The 14,647-nt window shown below is 66.0% G+C and overlaps 3 protein-coding genes across 4 annotated transcripts; all 3 read right to left on the reverse strand.

Annotated features, from left to right (window-relative positions):
* Nucleotides 1-9: 9 nt before the first annotated feature.
* TCIRG1 (T cell immune regulator 1, ATPase H+ transporting V0 subunit a3) lies at nucleotides 10-6,450 on the reverse strand. The gene is made up of 19 exons (XM_068685498.1): nucleotides 6,027-6,450; nucleotides 4,624-4,702; nucleotides 4,312-4,541; nucleotides 4,128-4,222; nucleotides 3,663-3,789; nucleotides 3,503-3,585; nucleotides 3,316-3,409; nucleotides 3,007-3,219; nucleotides 2,517-2,667; nucleotides 2,296-2,435; nucleotides 1,923-2,080; nucleotides 1,761-1,851; nucleotides 1,562-1,680; nucleotides 1,220-1,433; nucleotides 999-1,115; nucleotides 811-915; nucleotides 596-716; nucleotides 347-518; nucleotides 10-256 (listed from the first exon to the last, which is right to left on the reverse strand). The coding sequence occupies exons 1-19, from the start codon at nucleotides 6,141-6,143 to the stop codon at nucleotides 175-177; spliced, it is 2,508 nt and encodes an 835-aa protein (XP_068541599.1). The 5' UTR covers nucleotides 6,144-6,450; the 3' UTR covers nucleotides 10-174.
* Nucleotides 6,451-6,928: 478 nt separating this feature from the next.
* Nucleotides 6,929-8,846, reverse strand: NDUFS8 (NADH:ubiquinone oxidoreductase core subunit S8). Of its 2 annotated transcripts, none has more exons than XM_068685578.1 (7): nucleotides 8,751-8,846; nucleotides 8,090-8,141; nucleotides 7,939-8,001; nucleotides 7,754-7,843; nucleotides 7,494-7,666; nucleotides 7,279-7,407; nucleotides 6,929-7,179 (listed from the first exon to the last, which is right to left on the reverse strand). In XM_068685578.1, the coding sequence occupies exons 2-7, from the start codon at nucleotides 8,127-8,129 to the stop codon at nucleotides 7,048-7,050; spliced, it is 627 nt and encodes a 208-aa protein (XP_068541679.1). In that variant the 5' UTR covers nucleotides 8,130-8,141; nucleotides 8,751-8,846; the 3' UTR covers nucleotides 6,929-7,047. The 2 variants fall into 2 exon arrangements, with proteins under 2 accessions (XP_068541679.1, XP_068541678.1); XM_068685577.1 differs by having other exon boundaries at nucleotides 8,090-8,168; nucleotides 8,751-8,830.
* Nucleotides 8,847-9,180: 334 nt separating this feature from the next.
* LOC137858078 (aldehyde dehydrogenase family 3 member B1-like) lies at nucleotides 9,181-14,604 on the reverse strand. Its single transcript, XM_068685527.1, has 10 exons — nucleotides 13,958-14,604; nucleotides 13,610-13,772; nucleotides 12,955-13,065; nucleotides 12,727-12,847; nucleotides 12,522-12,607; nucleotides 12,195-12,276; nucleotides 11,655-12,041; nucleotides 11,260-11,426; nucleotides 10,991-11,090; nucleotides 9,181-9,834 (listed from the first exon to the last, which is right to left on the reverse strand). Exons 1-10 carry the CDS (start codon nucleotides 14,029-14,031, stop codon nucleotides 9,641-9,643), a joined length of 1,485 nt encoding a protein of 494 aa, XP_068541628.1. The 5' UTR covers nucleotides 14,032-14,604; the 3' UTR covers nucleotides 9,181-9,640.
* Between the last annotated feature and the right edge of the window lie 43 nt (nucleotides 14,605-14,647).

Consider the following 14,647-nt stretch of genomic DNA (forward strand, 5'->3'; position numbering starts at 1 on the left):
CAGGGAGCTGGGGGAACCAGGGGGGCTTTATTCGCTGTGGAAGCCTCTGGGTTCGGGAAGGAGAGGAGGAGACCCGGGGGGTGCTGCAGCCGGACCCCCCCCAGCCCCACGGCTCTGGGGGGTTCCCGGCGATGCTGCGAGCCCCCCAGGTCCACGCGGCACGGGGTGGCTCGGCTACTCCCAGGAATCGGGCGCGAAGGCGAAGGGGCACAGCTTGTAGCCGGCCCCCACGTAAAACTTGTTCTGGAACTCCACCCTGCCGAGGAAAGAGGGGGCACGGTGAGACCCGGTGGGGCCTGCGGGGGGTCCCATCCTGCCACCACCCCCCCCCCCACGCCAGGCTCACCAGTGCAGCCGCAGGGCGTGCAGGAAGGCGGAGAGCCCCTCCATCACCAGCAGGATGGCCACGGTCAGCACGGCGAAGACGGCGAAGACGGGCACCAGCACGGCGCCGCCCGCGTAGCTCAGCCGCACGAAGCCCTTGCGCATCACCATGCTCCACAGCACCTCCGAGAGCTCTGGGAAAGGGGGGCAGCGAGGCTCAGCCTGGCTCCCGGGGGGGCAGTTTGTGGGGTGAGGGGGTTGGGACACTCACGTGCGTGGGCCAGGCTGAGCGCCCAGAGCCGCAGGTAGGACGCGGTGTTGGAGATGCAGCCCAGGCAGTACTCGATGGTGTGGATGGCTTGGTGCATGAAGACGTCGGAGAAGTCCAAGTGCTGCGGGGACAGAGGTGGGACGTTGTGTGTGTGTCTGTGTGTTTGGGGGGGGTCTGGACACAGCCCGACCCCCTCGCTCACTCCCAGCCCTCACCTCGGCGTCAGGGCCGTGCCCCCCGCTCTCCACGTCCTCCTTGGTGGCGTTGACGGAGTTGCCGGCCTCCTGCCCCTCCAGCAGCGGCTCCTGCTCTGCCGCTGGCTGCACGGGGACATCGGCCCACTCAGGCCATGCCACCGTGCCCCCTGCCCCATCCGAGCCCCCCACTGTGTCCCCAGCCTCACCGGGGGGTGGCTTGTCTTCCGCCTACGCCGCTGGCAGCACAGGTACAGGGGCGTCCCCAGGAGCAGGACGGGCACCGACGCCAGCGCCAGCACCACCAGCACCATCTGCACCGGCACCTGCAGGCGGCACGCGGCGTTACGGGGTCCCACCAGCACCCAAATCCCACCCAACCCCATCAGCCCCAGCTCGCGATGCCGGGCGGGGGTCCCGGAGGTGCTACCTGCCCCTCGTAGAGCGGGAGGTTGTCGGCGTTGGAGGTGAAGAGGAACATGTCGATGAAGTGGATGAGGATGCTGGGAGCCACCCGGGAGTCGGCGGGGCCGAACTTGATCCACTTGTAGAAGATGAGGAAGACGAGGTAGCCGAAGAGAGCCAGCAGGAAGACCACCTCGGGCAGGAGCTCCAGCACCAGCCGGTGCCGCTGCTTGAAGTGCCTGGGCAGGGGGCACCAGCCGGGCTCACCACGCTCGCACCCAGCTCTGGACCCCCCTCGCCCACCCCACCCTGCCCCGGGGGAGTCCGGCCCCGGCCCCCTTGGCACGACGCGAGGAAGGGGACTCACACGTGGTTGAAGACGCCCAGCAGGACGCCGAAGGCCATGTGCACGATGCCCAGCACCACCGACATCTTCATCTTGAAGGAGTTGAGGAAGTTGAGGTGGTTGGTGGCCAAGCTCCAGATCTGCCGGGGGCAATGTGGGTGAGACGCCGGGCCACCCCGCCGAGGGTCCCACCCCGTCCTCGCCCCCAGGGGACACTCACCGGGTCAATGCCAAAAGGATAGGGCCCTTGGAAGACGCCGGTGATGTTGGGGTCCAGGGTGAGGGACGGGTGGGTGGCGAGGTAGTCAGAGCTGCGGGCAGAGCCAGGGGGTCAGCGCAGGCAGGGACCTGGGGGGGCTCACGGGGGCTCACGGGGTCCCACCTCCAGGAGGAGCGGTTGGCCATGGTGGCCACGCTCCAGGCCGAGGGGAAGATGACGGTGGGTTTGCTGAAGCACTCGTTGTAGATGAAGCCGGTGTAGATGGAGAAGGCCCCCATGAGCAGGATGAGGTAGCGCCCCTCGAAGAACATCTGCCAGATCTGCGGGGGGCAAAACGTGGCGCCCTGCTACCACCCCTGCCCCACGCTGTGCCCGTCCCACACCACCCTGCCCACGCCTCCGACCCTGCAGCCAGGTGGCCCCGTTCCACACCGACCCCATCCCATACCTCCAACCCCATCCCGTACCTCCAACCCCATCCCGTGCCCCCACAACCATATCCAGGCCCCCCAGCCCTGCCCCACGCCCCGCTCACCTCATTGCTGGCCTGCTGCAGGCTGGGTCTGTTCTCGTACAGCACCATCCAGAGGGCGAAGAGGAACATGAGCAGCCCGTGCCCCACGTCCCCAAACATGATGGCGAAGATGAAGGGGAACGTGATGATGGCGTAGGGCGCTGCGGGAGCAGGGGCACTGCGTCACTCCGGGCTCCCCCCCCAGCCCCGAGGTGCCGAGGGGAGGGTCCGGGGGTCCTTACCGGGGTTCACCTCCTGGTAGCTGGCCACCCCGTAGGCGTCCACGATGCTCTGGAAGCCGGCGGTGAACTTGTTGGTGCGGATGAGGGTGGGCGGGCTCTCCATGGTGGGGATGCGCTGCACGAAGCACTCCACGCTCGAGCCACTCTTGTACTGCGGGGAGGGCACCCAGGGCCTGACCCCCACGCCGTGATGGTGGGGGGGGGCATTGGGTTATGGGGCGCAAGCTGGGGGTGGCACGGGGATGCAGGGCACCAGGGGTTGGGGGATAAACCTCACCCCATGACACGTCCCAACACGGGGCACGTCACCCTAGCACAAAGACAATGTGGAACCCCCGGCATGAGGACACGGGGCCACCAAACTATTCCTGGCACAAGGACACAGGGCCACCAAGCAAGCCTTGCCACGAGGAACACGGGGCCACCACGCAATCCCTGGCAGAAGGACACGGGGGGCCCCCAAGCAGCCCCCGCCGCAGCGGGCACCCACCGAGCCTTGGCGCAGGGCGTCCTGCACCTGGGTGAGGTCCCGCACGGGGCACCAGACCTCGGCGATGAGGCACTTCTCGGTGACGTCCAAGCTGCACTGGTTGAGGACGAGGTAGATGGCCTTCATCTTCTGCACCTGCACCCGCCACGTGGGCAGTGCCTGCACCACCTTGTCCAGCACCTGCGCCAGGTACTGCTCCGACTCCTCCAGCACCTGCGTGTGCCCAAAAAGGGGGGTCAGCGATGGGTGGGGGGGGTTGGGTCCCAGTGCGGCCACCCCCCCCAGATGCCCTCACGGTGCCCTGCTCACCACGCTGAGGTCCTGGATCTGGCTGAGCAGCCCGTTCAGCGTTTCTGCCCGGCTGGCCTCGCTCTCCGGGTAGGGGTAGACCTGGCAGTGGAAGCTGGGACAGACGGACAGCGCCGTGTCGGGGTGGGGGGGCAGCAGTGCTAAATAAACCTTTTTGGGGCCGGATGGCGTGAGGCTGCTCACTCACCAGTCCGAGATCTTGCGGATCTTCTGCCCGATCTGCTCGCCCCAGTAGGAGATGAGGAAGATGACCCAGGTGACGCTCTCGCCCTGGGGACAACGTAGCTCATGTCAGCCCCGGCCACCCCGTCCCCCTTCCCTGCCACCCCCCGCAGCACCCCGCTCACCGTGTCCGGGTCCTCCAGGGGCTCAGGCATCTCCACGAAGCTGGCCACCAGGTAGCCACGGCAGGCACGCCACAGCAGCCGCTCGAAGGCGCTCACCCGCCACGGGTGGATGACACCGGTCACAAAGCTGTGGGGACGCAGCGTGGGCACTGGGACGGGCACAGCTCTGCCACCACCCCTGCCATATTTCCAACACGTACCCTACAGCATTGCCCCTGCCCCGTAGCCTGTCTCCAACCCTTGTCCTACAGCCTACCTAAATGCCCCACGGCCATGCCATTGCCCCGTGGTCCACCTCCAACCCTTATCCTCCAGCCATACCACTGCCCCGCAGCCCAGCTCCAACCCCATCCTCCAACCATGATGCCCCTGCCCCACGGTTCACCTCCAACCCTTGCCCTGCAGCCGTGCCCCGGCCCCACAGGTGACAGCCTCCCCCCAGGAGACCCCTCAGGCCCCCTTTACTTGATCTTGCGGTCGAGGTGCTGGTGCACAGAGGGGTCGAGCAGAGGATCGTGCTCGGAGAACGCCCGGCTCGACGGCGGCGATCCAGGGGGACCCTGCGGTGCCGGGGAGCAGAGAGAGGAGGCTGGGGGTGGCAGCAACCCTAAAACCGGGTGGGGGGCGAAGGGGGAGTCCCGGCACCCACCGGCAGGCTGGTGAGGCGCTGCCCCTCGCGCAGGACGTGCAGGTACTGGCGCAGGTCCCGCAGGTGCCCGCGCAGGGCGGCGCGGTTCCGGCTGACCTCCCGCAGCTCCCTCGCCAGCTGCTCCGACTGCTCCTGCACCCGCAGCGCCTCGCGGGCCAGCGGCGCCGGGGGGTTTTCGGGGCACGGCCCCAGCTCCCGCCCGGCCCCTCGCAGCTCCTGCTGCAGGAAGGCTGCAAGAAAAGCGGTGGGAGAGGGGCTCGGGGAAGGTGGGACCCCCCCCGCTGCCCCGCGCCCTCGCTCCCCGGCACTCACTGAAGGTCTTCTCCATCTCCTCGCAGCGCCGCACCTCGCCCACGAAGCGCCGCTGGAAAGCGCTCACGTGGGGGTTCAGCTGGGGACGGAGGGGGCACGGTCATTGGGGGGCTGGGGGGCAGCGCCTGGGCCAGCACCGTGCCACCGACCCCGGCACCCCCAGCCCGCGCCAGTTCCCTGCTCCCACAGCACCCCGGCTCAACCCTCTGCACCCAGAGCACGCCAAATCCCCCAGCCCTCTGCACCCAGAGCCCCCAAACCACCCGTGCCCAAGCCCCTGCACCTCAGGGCACCCAAACCCGTCCATCCCAGCCCCCCTGCACCCAAAACACCCCAGGGTCCTGCACACGGAGCACCCTAAACCCTAAAATCCAAATGCAAACCCTTGCACCCATGGCACCCAAGCCACCCATCCCAATCCCCTGCACCCCAAACGGCCCCAAACCCTTGCACCCAGACCGCCCAACCCCCTGCACCCGCAGCCATCCATTCCAATCCCCCTGTACCCAGGGTGCCCTAAACAACTCACGCCCATTATCCTGCACCCATGGCACCCCAATTACCCAAGCCCAATCCGCTGCACCCACGGCACCCAAAGCTGTCCATCCCAATGCTTTGCACCCAAAATATCCCAAACCCTTGCACCCGAACCACCCCAAACCACCCAAACCTCAACCCTTGCACCCGGAGCACCTCAAACCCAATCCCCTGCACCCGAAGCACCCCAAACCAAACAAACCCCAAACTAAGCCTTGCACCCGAGGCACCCCAAACCACCCAAACCCCAACCCTTGCACCCAGAGCACCCCCAACCACCCAGGCCCAAACCCTCGCACCCAGAGCACCCCAAACCCTGTCCCCTGCTCCCAAAGCACCCCAAACCCTCCAAACCCCAACAGAACTCTTGCACCCAGAGTACCACAAACCCAATCCCCTGCACCCAAAGCACCCCAAACCATCCAAACCCCAACCCTTGCACACGGAGCACCCCAAACTACCCAAATCATTTCACCCAAAGCACCCCAAACCCAATCCCCTGCACCCAGAGCACCCCAAACTCTCTTGCACCCGGAGCACCCCAAACCCAGTCCCCTGCACCCAAAGCACCCCAAACTATCCAAACCCAAACCCTTGCACCCGAGGCACCCCAAACCACCCAAGCCCAAACCCTCGCACCCAAGGCACCCCAAACCCAATCCCCTGCACGCGAAGCACCCCAAACCACCCAAACCCCAACCCTTGCACACAGAGCACCCCAAACAACCCAAACCCTTGCACCCGGAGCACCCCGAAACCACCCGGATCACCCCCTACACCCACTCTACCCGAAACCCCCAGCCCGCCCTGCCCACCGCAGCCCACCCCACAACCCCAAGGGCCACCCGGGCGTCCCCCCTACGTACATCCCTGAACTCCAGCAGCCCCCTCTCGCCCAGCTCGCTGACGCAGCTGTACGCCGAGGCGGAGTGCAGGAAGAGCTGGGCCAGGCAGACCTCCTCGCTGCGGAACAGGGACCCCATGGTGGCCCCCTGGGGGGGGCACCCCGCTGGTCCCGGGGCACCCGGCTGGGGACGGAGGCGAGCGCTCAGAGAGCGGGGACGGCCCCGGGGGGTGCCGGTGCTGGTCCCGGGGGGGTGTCGGTGCCGCTCGGTGTCCCCGGAGCTGGGGGTGCCGGGGCTGTGCCACGGCCCCGCGTTGCGCCCCGCATGCACAACGCCCGCCCCCCCCCCGCCCCGCTCAGCTGCCTCTGAGTCAGGGCCAGCGCATCCCGGGGGGGGCACCGGGACCGGGACAGACCCCCCCCTCAACCCCTCCCTCCCTCCCTCCCAGCCCCGCCCCCCCGCTATAGGGTCCCCCCTCTCCACCCACCCACCCGCTACCCGGGTGCGCGGCGGCGGGGCCGGGGCCGGGGCAGGGCTGCGGGGCCGGCCGGGCTCCGCACTTCCTCTTCCCCCAGGAAGGGCCCGGCCCCGGGGAGGAGGCACCGGCCCCGGGAGCCTGCCCCGGACCTCGTGGGGGACCGTGCGGAGCCGGGACGCGGCGGGGAGGGCGCCCCCGGGGCGCGCCCCCAAAAGGCGCCCCATTGATGCGCGCACCCCAAAGCCCCCTCCCAGCTCCTGCTCCTCTCAGTAACCCCACAGCATCCACATCCCCTGCTCCTGGGGCTCCCCGTGCCACCCCAAAATGGGGAACGGACGCGGGGTCGTCCCCAGCACCGTTGTCCCCCTCCCCGTGGCACAACCGTGCCGCCCCCTCCCCTGCTGCCCCCGCGCAGGGTTGGCGAAGAAGAGACCAAGGCACGAGCTCGGGGTTAGGAAGGGGCCGGTGCCCACCCTCCCCCAGCACGGGGGGGTTGTGGAGGCACCCGAAGGCCCTTTATTATGGGATTTGGGGGGTGGGGGGACACGGCGCGGCCCCCGGCCGTCACCGGTACAGGTAATCGGCCTGGATGTTGGCCGCGATCTCGGCCTCCCACTTGTCGCCGTTGTTGAGCAGCTTCTCCTTGTTGTACAGCAGCTCCTCGTGCGTCTCCGTCGAGAACTCGAAGTTGGGGCCCTGCGTTGGGGAGACGCTCACCGTGAGACCCCAAGGAGCTCGGTGGCCCCCCCCCCATTCATTCCCCGGGCTGGGAGCCCCTCCCCGTCGTGGGCTCACCTCCACGATGGCATCCACGGGGCAGGCCTCCTGGCAGAAGCCGCAGTAGATGCACTTGGTCATGTCGATGTCGTAGCGCGTGGTGCGGCGGCTGCCGTCAGCCCTGGGCTCGGCCTCGATGGTGATGGCCTGCCACCGAGGGAGGGGGGTGAAAAACGGCACCAGGGAGCCCCCAGGGATGGATGAGGGGGATGCAGGGTGCAGGGGGGGCTCACCTGTGCCGGGCAGACGGCCTCGCAGAGCTTGCAGGCGATGCACCTCTCCTCCCCGGAGGGGTAGCGGCGCAGGGCGTGCTCCCCGCGGAAGCGTGGGCTGAGCGGGCCCTTCTCGAAGGGGTAATTGATGGTGGCCGGCTCACGGAAGAGGTAGCTCAGCGTCATGGCCAGGCCTGGGGGGGTGCCAGGACGAGCAGGACGTCACCCCGGGGGGCAGCAGGGGGATGGATGGAGATGGGGGGGGGACATACGGGGCTCACCTCGGAAGAGCTCCGTCCACAGCAGGGTCTGGGCGGCGCGGTCGGTGATGGATTTCATGTCCATGGCCGGCTCCTGGATGTTGACGTACTCTGCGGGGAGCAGGACGCCGTCCCCACCCTGCACGGCGCCAGGGGGGGGCGGCGGCAGCCCCCCGTCGGGATGGGGGCGGGCGGGGGGTACTCACTGTAGCAGTCCCTGGGGGCGGTGGTGCTGAGCGGGCGCAGGTAGCACGGGGCAGGCAGCGGGCCTGGGAGGGGGCAGAGAACGGGGAAAATGGGTGAGGGGGGGGATAACGGGGCCGGTTTTGGGGTGGGGGGAGCGGGGTGGATGCTCACCTGCACGGGCAGCCCGGTGCAGCAGGCGCAGCGCTGCCATGACCGCTCCTGCCTGGGGGGGGGGTGCAGGATCCGAGTGCTGGGGGTCGTGGGGGGGCACACAGGGGCTGGGCTGGCTGCTGGGGGCAGCCCCCCCTCGCCCCCATGAAGGACGGGGGTGTCCTGGGCGCTCCCAACGTCCCCAAAATCCCCAGCACCACACGGGACATGGCCCTTCTGCCCCCCCTGGTTAATTGACACACGCACCCCCTTCCCAAAACCCACCCAAGGGGCCCAGATTTCACCCTCCCCCCCAAAAAAAACACCCAAGGGGCCCAGATTTCTCCTCCCCCCAAAAAAAATAACACCCAAGGGGCCCAAATTTCGCCCCTCCCCCAAAAAATAACACCCAAGGGACCCAGATTTCACCCCCACACACCCCAAAACCCACCCAAGGGGCCCTGATTTCATCCCCCCCCACCCCCAAAATCCCCAAAACCCACCCAAGGGGCCCAAATTTCGCCCCCCCCCCCCCCAAAATCCCCAAAACCCACCCAAGGGGCCCTGATTTCGCCCCCCCCAAAACGCCCAAAGGCCCCCGGCTCCTCCCGCCCCCCCCAAAGGCCCCCTGCCCCCCTCAGCCCCCCCCGGGCCCCCCCGTCCCCCCCCGCCCCGGCCTCACCTCCCCCAAGGACCCGGCCGTCCTGACCCCTGGCCCAGCCCCCAAGTCCCAGCGCGCAGGCGCGAAACGATGCGGCGCATGCGCAGGGCGCCGCCGGCTTCACTGGGAGGGCCGCCGCGCTGAGGGCGGGGCCTCGCGGGAGGTGGGCGGGCCGCGCTGCCGGAGCTCGCTTTCTATTGGTTGGCTCTGGATGATTGGCGGCGCGGGGAGAGCCCGTACGGGGAGAGAGAGAGGGGCCGCAGCGAGGTGCCCGCGGATTGGCCGTAGGGCGGCGGGGCGGCGCGGCGATTGGGCAGGGGGAAGTGAGGGCGGAAGCGCTGCGCTGCGGAGGCACGGTCCCTCCCCTATGCCAGTAGTTGCACCCCGATGGGTAGGGGGCTGAGGGGGCACCGCGATGGCGGCGGGCACAGGGAGGCGATGGGACGCTTCAGCAGTTGAAAGCATTTATTGAGCTGCCCTGCAGGGCCGCCATGGCTGCGGTGGGGCTGTGGTGGCCCCATGGTGGTCCCAAGGTAGCCCCATGGTAGCCCCATGGTGGTCCTATGGTAGCCCCATGGTGGCCATGGTGGTCCTATGGTAGCCCCATGGTGGTCCCATGGTGGTCGTATGGTAGCCCCATGGTGGTCCCAAGGTAGCCCCATGGTAGCCCCATGGTGGTCCCGTGGTGGTCCTATGGTAGCCCCATGGTACCCCCATGGTGGCCATGGTGGTCCCATGATGGCACCATGGTGGTCCTATGGTAGCCCCATGGTACCCCCATGGTGGCCCCATGGTGGTCCTATGGTAGCCCCATGGTACCCCCATGATGGCCCCATGGTAGCCCCATGGTAGCCCCATGATAGCCCCATGATGGCCCCATGATAGCCCCATGGTGGCCCCATGGTGGCCCCTCAGAGCAGGGCGCATTCCCCCTGGCGCTTGACGGTGGTGGCGGCCCGGACCAGCCCAGTCTTGTGGGGTCCGTAGGGCGGGTAGCGCAGGGTGTTGATGGGCTCCAGGCCGGTGCCCCGCTGCAGGCAGCCGCGGCGGTGGGTGAAGGTGTCGAAGGTGAACTTGCCGTGGTACTTCCCCAGGCCGCTGGATCCTGCAACACACAGCACGGGGCCCGCCTTGTGACAGCGCCCAGCGAGGGCCACCCCAAAGTTATCTCCCCCCCAACTGCTTCCTCTAATTTGGATGGGGCTCCAAGCCCCGGAGACCACCTCAGTCACCCCATGGCACCACACCACCACTGTCCTCGCCCTCAGTGGGGTCTTCTTCACGGGGTGCCCCTGAAGATGCTGGGAGGTGGGTCCTCATCTCCATAAGCAACTAAAACCCTTGGTAAATTGTTTTCATTTCTTTGCCTTAAACTGGTTTCATTTCTTTGTCTTAAGCTCTTGTTCCCCCTTCTCCTCCTAAGTTTCTGTTCTCTTTTTGGCTCAGTATGAAAGTGGAAGTTCCTGCTTGCTAAACCTCACCTGGTGCCAGAGCAGGCGCCAGCAGCCCCACTTCCCTACCACAACATCTCCACCACACGCACAGACCCCCCCCAACACCTCCTCGCCCTCCACACTGGCTCTGAGAGGACGGAGGTGGCTCCCGTGGGGATGTTCCTTGCTACCAGAGCAGGTAGCAAGGCTCATCATCAGACACGGGTGTCTCCATCCATGTTAAACCCTGTGTCACAGGAATTGTGGTGACCAGAAGTTCTCCTGGATTCAAGGAGAGCCTGGATAAGTGCCTGGAGACCCCCCAACACATGGGATCCTTCTGGGGTAGCAAATCCTCTGAGCTGGAAACAGGTGGAGATAGCTCAGTCGTGCCTGCTCTGCTCCTACTCACACATCTGCCTAGGGTCATGGTGAAAAAGAATGAAGATCTGGACACAGCCGTGCTCCGAAGCCTTTACAAGACTTCAGAGAAGGAGAGGAACCTCTTCCAGCTGATGCTCCGGATAGCAAACATCCCATGGAAGCTCAGAAATACTGAGAGATCCACAAAAAAAACTGAAGGTCTTGAAATGCTCCTGTGGTGGCCACGTTCTGATCTACTCCTTTCTGAATAAGACAGCTCTTTGTATGCAGGGAATGCTGCTTGGGCCAGCAGCCACAGAGAGAAGAAACCTTGCGGTGCCCAGCACAAACAGAGCTGCAGAGCCCCAGGGCTCAGCCCCAGCGCAGCAAAAGGCTTCTGGTGGGACAAACCAGGGACCCGGTCACACCTACCCCAGGCAGGCAGGTTGGGGGCTGCGGACTTACCAATGCCACCGAAGGGCAGCGAGGTCAGTGTCACTTGCATCAGGGTGTCGTTGCTGCAGAAGCTGCCGCTGCTCGTCTTCTCCAGCACCTGGTTCACCACCTGGGAGGGGAAGGGAGAAGGGGACGTGGCTTGGTGCCCTGTCCCTGCACCCCCTGCTTCTCTCCCTTGGCCACAGATCTCTGCCCCAACCAAGATCTTTGGGGCACGAACGTGGCTGAAGGCACGCCAAGGAGAGCGGGATGGGCTCCGTGCAGCCCGTGTGCTCTACCTTGTTGTCGGAGGAGAAGACATACACGACCAGCGGCTGCTCACGGCTGTTGATGAAGTCAATGGCTTCCTCCACATTGGCCACAGTGATGATGAGCAGGATGGGCCCATATATCTCCTCCTGCATGGCAGGATCGGAGGGCTGCAGGTCCACCAACACCGTGGGGGCTGCGGAGGAAGAAACCCAAAGGCATCGGCCGTGCCCGAGGCTGGAGGAGACACCTTGACCTGCGCAGGGGGCAGGTTCCTCCTCCGAGGCTGGGTGCCTTGCCCAGCTCCCACGCAGACCTTCTCTAAATAACCCTTCCAGCTCCCCTCAGGTTGCAAAACCCTCTCCAAAACCCACTCCCACCCCATGCAAGGTGGAACAGACTTATCCAAAATGCGAGCCCTCACCGATGTAGCGCTCCTTCTCGTCCGTCTGTCCCCCGATGGCCACGCGCCCGCTGCACAGCAGTGCCCGCACGCGGCGGAACTGCTTGTCCCCCACAATGCGGGCAAAGTCGGGGGACTCCTGCGGGTTGGGGCCATAGAACGTGGTGATGGCCTCACGCAGGGCGGGCACCAGCTTGTCCTTCATCTCCATGCTGCACAGGATGTAGTTGGGCCCGATGCAGGTCTGCCCCGCGTTGAAGAAGCGTCCCCAGGCCACCCGCCGGGCCACGTTCTGCACATCACAGTTGTCGGACACGTAGCAGGGGTTCTTGCCCCCCAGCTCCAGCATCACTGGCGTCAGGTGCTTGGCAGCAGCTGTCATCACGATCCTGCCCATGGCAGGGTTGCCTGTGGGCCACAAGGGGATGCGTCACAGTGGGGATCCCACCACGCTGCAGCCCAGCTCTGGGACGTGGTACTCCAGGGGAAAGTGCACCAAGTCCCACCAGACCCTCCACCCCAGATCCATCAGAGCCCAAGGCTCTGGCTCTCAGGACGTACCAGTGAAGAAGATGTAGTCGAATTTATTCTCCAGCAGCCTGGTGGTCTCCTGCTTGCCCGCAGTCACCACGGCGAAGCAGTCCTGCGGTGTAAGAGGAAGGGTCCCCTGTGCCACTCCGTCCTCATCCCCACCCTGGGGCTGAGCAAGCAGTGGGGCAGCCAGGGGCTGGTGCTCTAAGACCCCAATATGTGGCAGAAGCAGAACGGGCAAGGTTGGAGGCTGCAGCACATCTCCTGGAGGACTCCGAGGTGGGACGTGCCTGAGCGCAGGCACCCCCAGTGCGTGCAGCGGGTGGGAAGAAGCCAGCCTTGGAGAGAGCTCCTTACCTTGTCCAGGTACCTGGGCAGCACTTCCACCGCAAGTCTCTTGCTGTTTTTGGTGATCTCCGAGGGCCTGACGACGACACAGTTACCTAGGGGGAGATGGAGAGGACATTAGAGCTGCGACGTGGTCACAGCCGGCTGTGCTGGCACCCCGCACCAGCGTCCCCAGCCCCGGCGTCATGCAGGCAGGGGACGGGCTCAGCCTGACCGGCGGCGATGGCTCCGATGAGGGGCACCAGGAGGAGGTAAATGGGGTAGTTGCAGGGCGCGATGATGAGCACCACCCCGTAGGGGTCCCTGCGGATGAAGGCCGTGTCCAGCTGCGTCGCCTGTGGGACACCCAGCGCATCAGGAGGAGTTTGTGGTGGGACAGGTCCCCACGTGAAACCCACAGCTTGCCCTGGCAAGGTCCATTCCCCCTCCTCTTCCCCCTTACCAGGTTCTTGTCCACCTGCTCGTCCTTCATCCAGTGGGACAGGTTGTTAAGGGTGGTGTTGAGCTCGTTCTTGCACAGGAGGACCTCGGAGAACTCGGCTTCAAAGGGCGGCTGGGGACACAGAGCACCGTGCCCATCGTCACCGGCACGTGCTCTGACACCCACCCCATGCAGCATTTAAACCCAGGCTATGGGACAGCACCGAGCCTTCAGCCAGGGCTGGGGACTGTGGGTTTGGGGTGAAATATAGCACAGGATTCCCCAAAGGGACCAAGCATCGCTCTGCACCTCCTTCCAATGCAAGAGCTGGTGTTTGCAAGCAGGAGAAGACGAAACAGCCAGGCTGTGGTGAGGATGGGGTGGTTGTCTGAGCGGAGGTTATCAATGGGGACAGAGAACAGAAGATAAGGAGCCCTGTGAAGTGCCCACAGTGCAGGGAAACGAGCAGCACCACAGCGGGGGGGTATCCATCAGGGGGATATCCATCAGGAGCTCTTTGAGGGTCTGCTCTGCCCCAGCCCTCAGAAACCCTGCACGCTGAGGCTGCTGCGGGTGGGGATGGAGGAACATCTCCAGGTGCTCCCCACCAGCTCCAAGCCCAGGGCAGAGCCCCCTGGCTGCCCCAGCCCCTTGTGCCCAACCCCGGTGGCCTCACCTTGCGCATGTCCAAGTCGAGGGCCTCCAGAATGTCCTGCTTCTTCTCCTCCAGGAAGCGGCCCAGGGCCTCCAGCTGGGCCAGCCGGTACTCCAGGGGCCGCGTCTTCCCCGAGAGCCAGGTTGCCCGCAGGCGGCTCACCAGCCCCGCGTAGGGGTTCCCGCTGTGGGTATGGGGACATCAGAGGGACCCCATCCCCATCCAGGCACTGAGGCACAGGAGCTCCACGTCCCCCAGCCCGGTGCCCACCCAGCATCAAACTGGGGAAGCCGGGGAGTGGGCAGGGAGCCCGGACACCTCCTGCCTCCCCTGTGTCCCGGCCGCACGCTGCCATCCCTTTGCTCTCACCTCATGCCACCCTCATCCTCGGGGGCTGTGCCAGCATCACCGCCCAGAGGCTGCTGCCCACGGAGCTGCTCCATGCTGGGCTGTGGGAAGCAGCCAACAGCTTCCAGCAGCCCTGAGAAGACGCACGAGGCTGCAAAGCCCGTGTTCCCGTGCAGTCCTGGCTAACGGGGAGCCTTACACCCGGAGGAGGTGGCTTTGGGGAGCCCGGTCAGCACCCTGGCACCACAGCCACGTCCCTGCTGAGTGCAGGGTGCATGCAAAGGCTGCCCCGTGTCCCTGGAGGGGGGAGGCTGCCAGCTTCCAGCCCTTCCCCTTGGCTCCCTGCGTCACCGCTGGCTCTGCTCCAGCCCAAACCGCTTGGGACATGGGATGCCACCACAGATCGTGCTGTGGGGTGACGGTGAGCCCAAAACATGCCTCCAGCGGGGAAGTGGCTGGCGATGAGGGGAGCGGGACAGCCCTGCCCTGCCTCTGCAGGCCAGCCTCAGCACGCGGTGCTGCAGCCAGGCATCCCCGCAGGGCTGCCAGTGCACAGAGTTTCTCAAGTGCCAACTGTCCCTGTGACCATGTCACAAGTGAGGGTCCCCATCAGGGGCATGGGGACACCTGGGGACACAAGAGGGTGTCCTGGGGCTGGACAGGGGCGCAGGGTTAACCCCACGGCCGCATTTTCCTCTCGTCTTCTCCCAC

The sequence above is a fragment of the Anas acuta genome, chromosome 5, assembly GCF_963932015.1.
Source record: "Anas acuta chromosome 5, bAnaAcu1.1, whole genome shotgun sequence".
Classification (NCBI taxonomy): domain Eukaryota; kingdom Metazoa; phylum Chordata; class Aves; order Anseriformes; family Anatidae; genus Anas; species Anas acuta.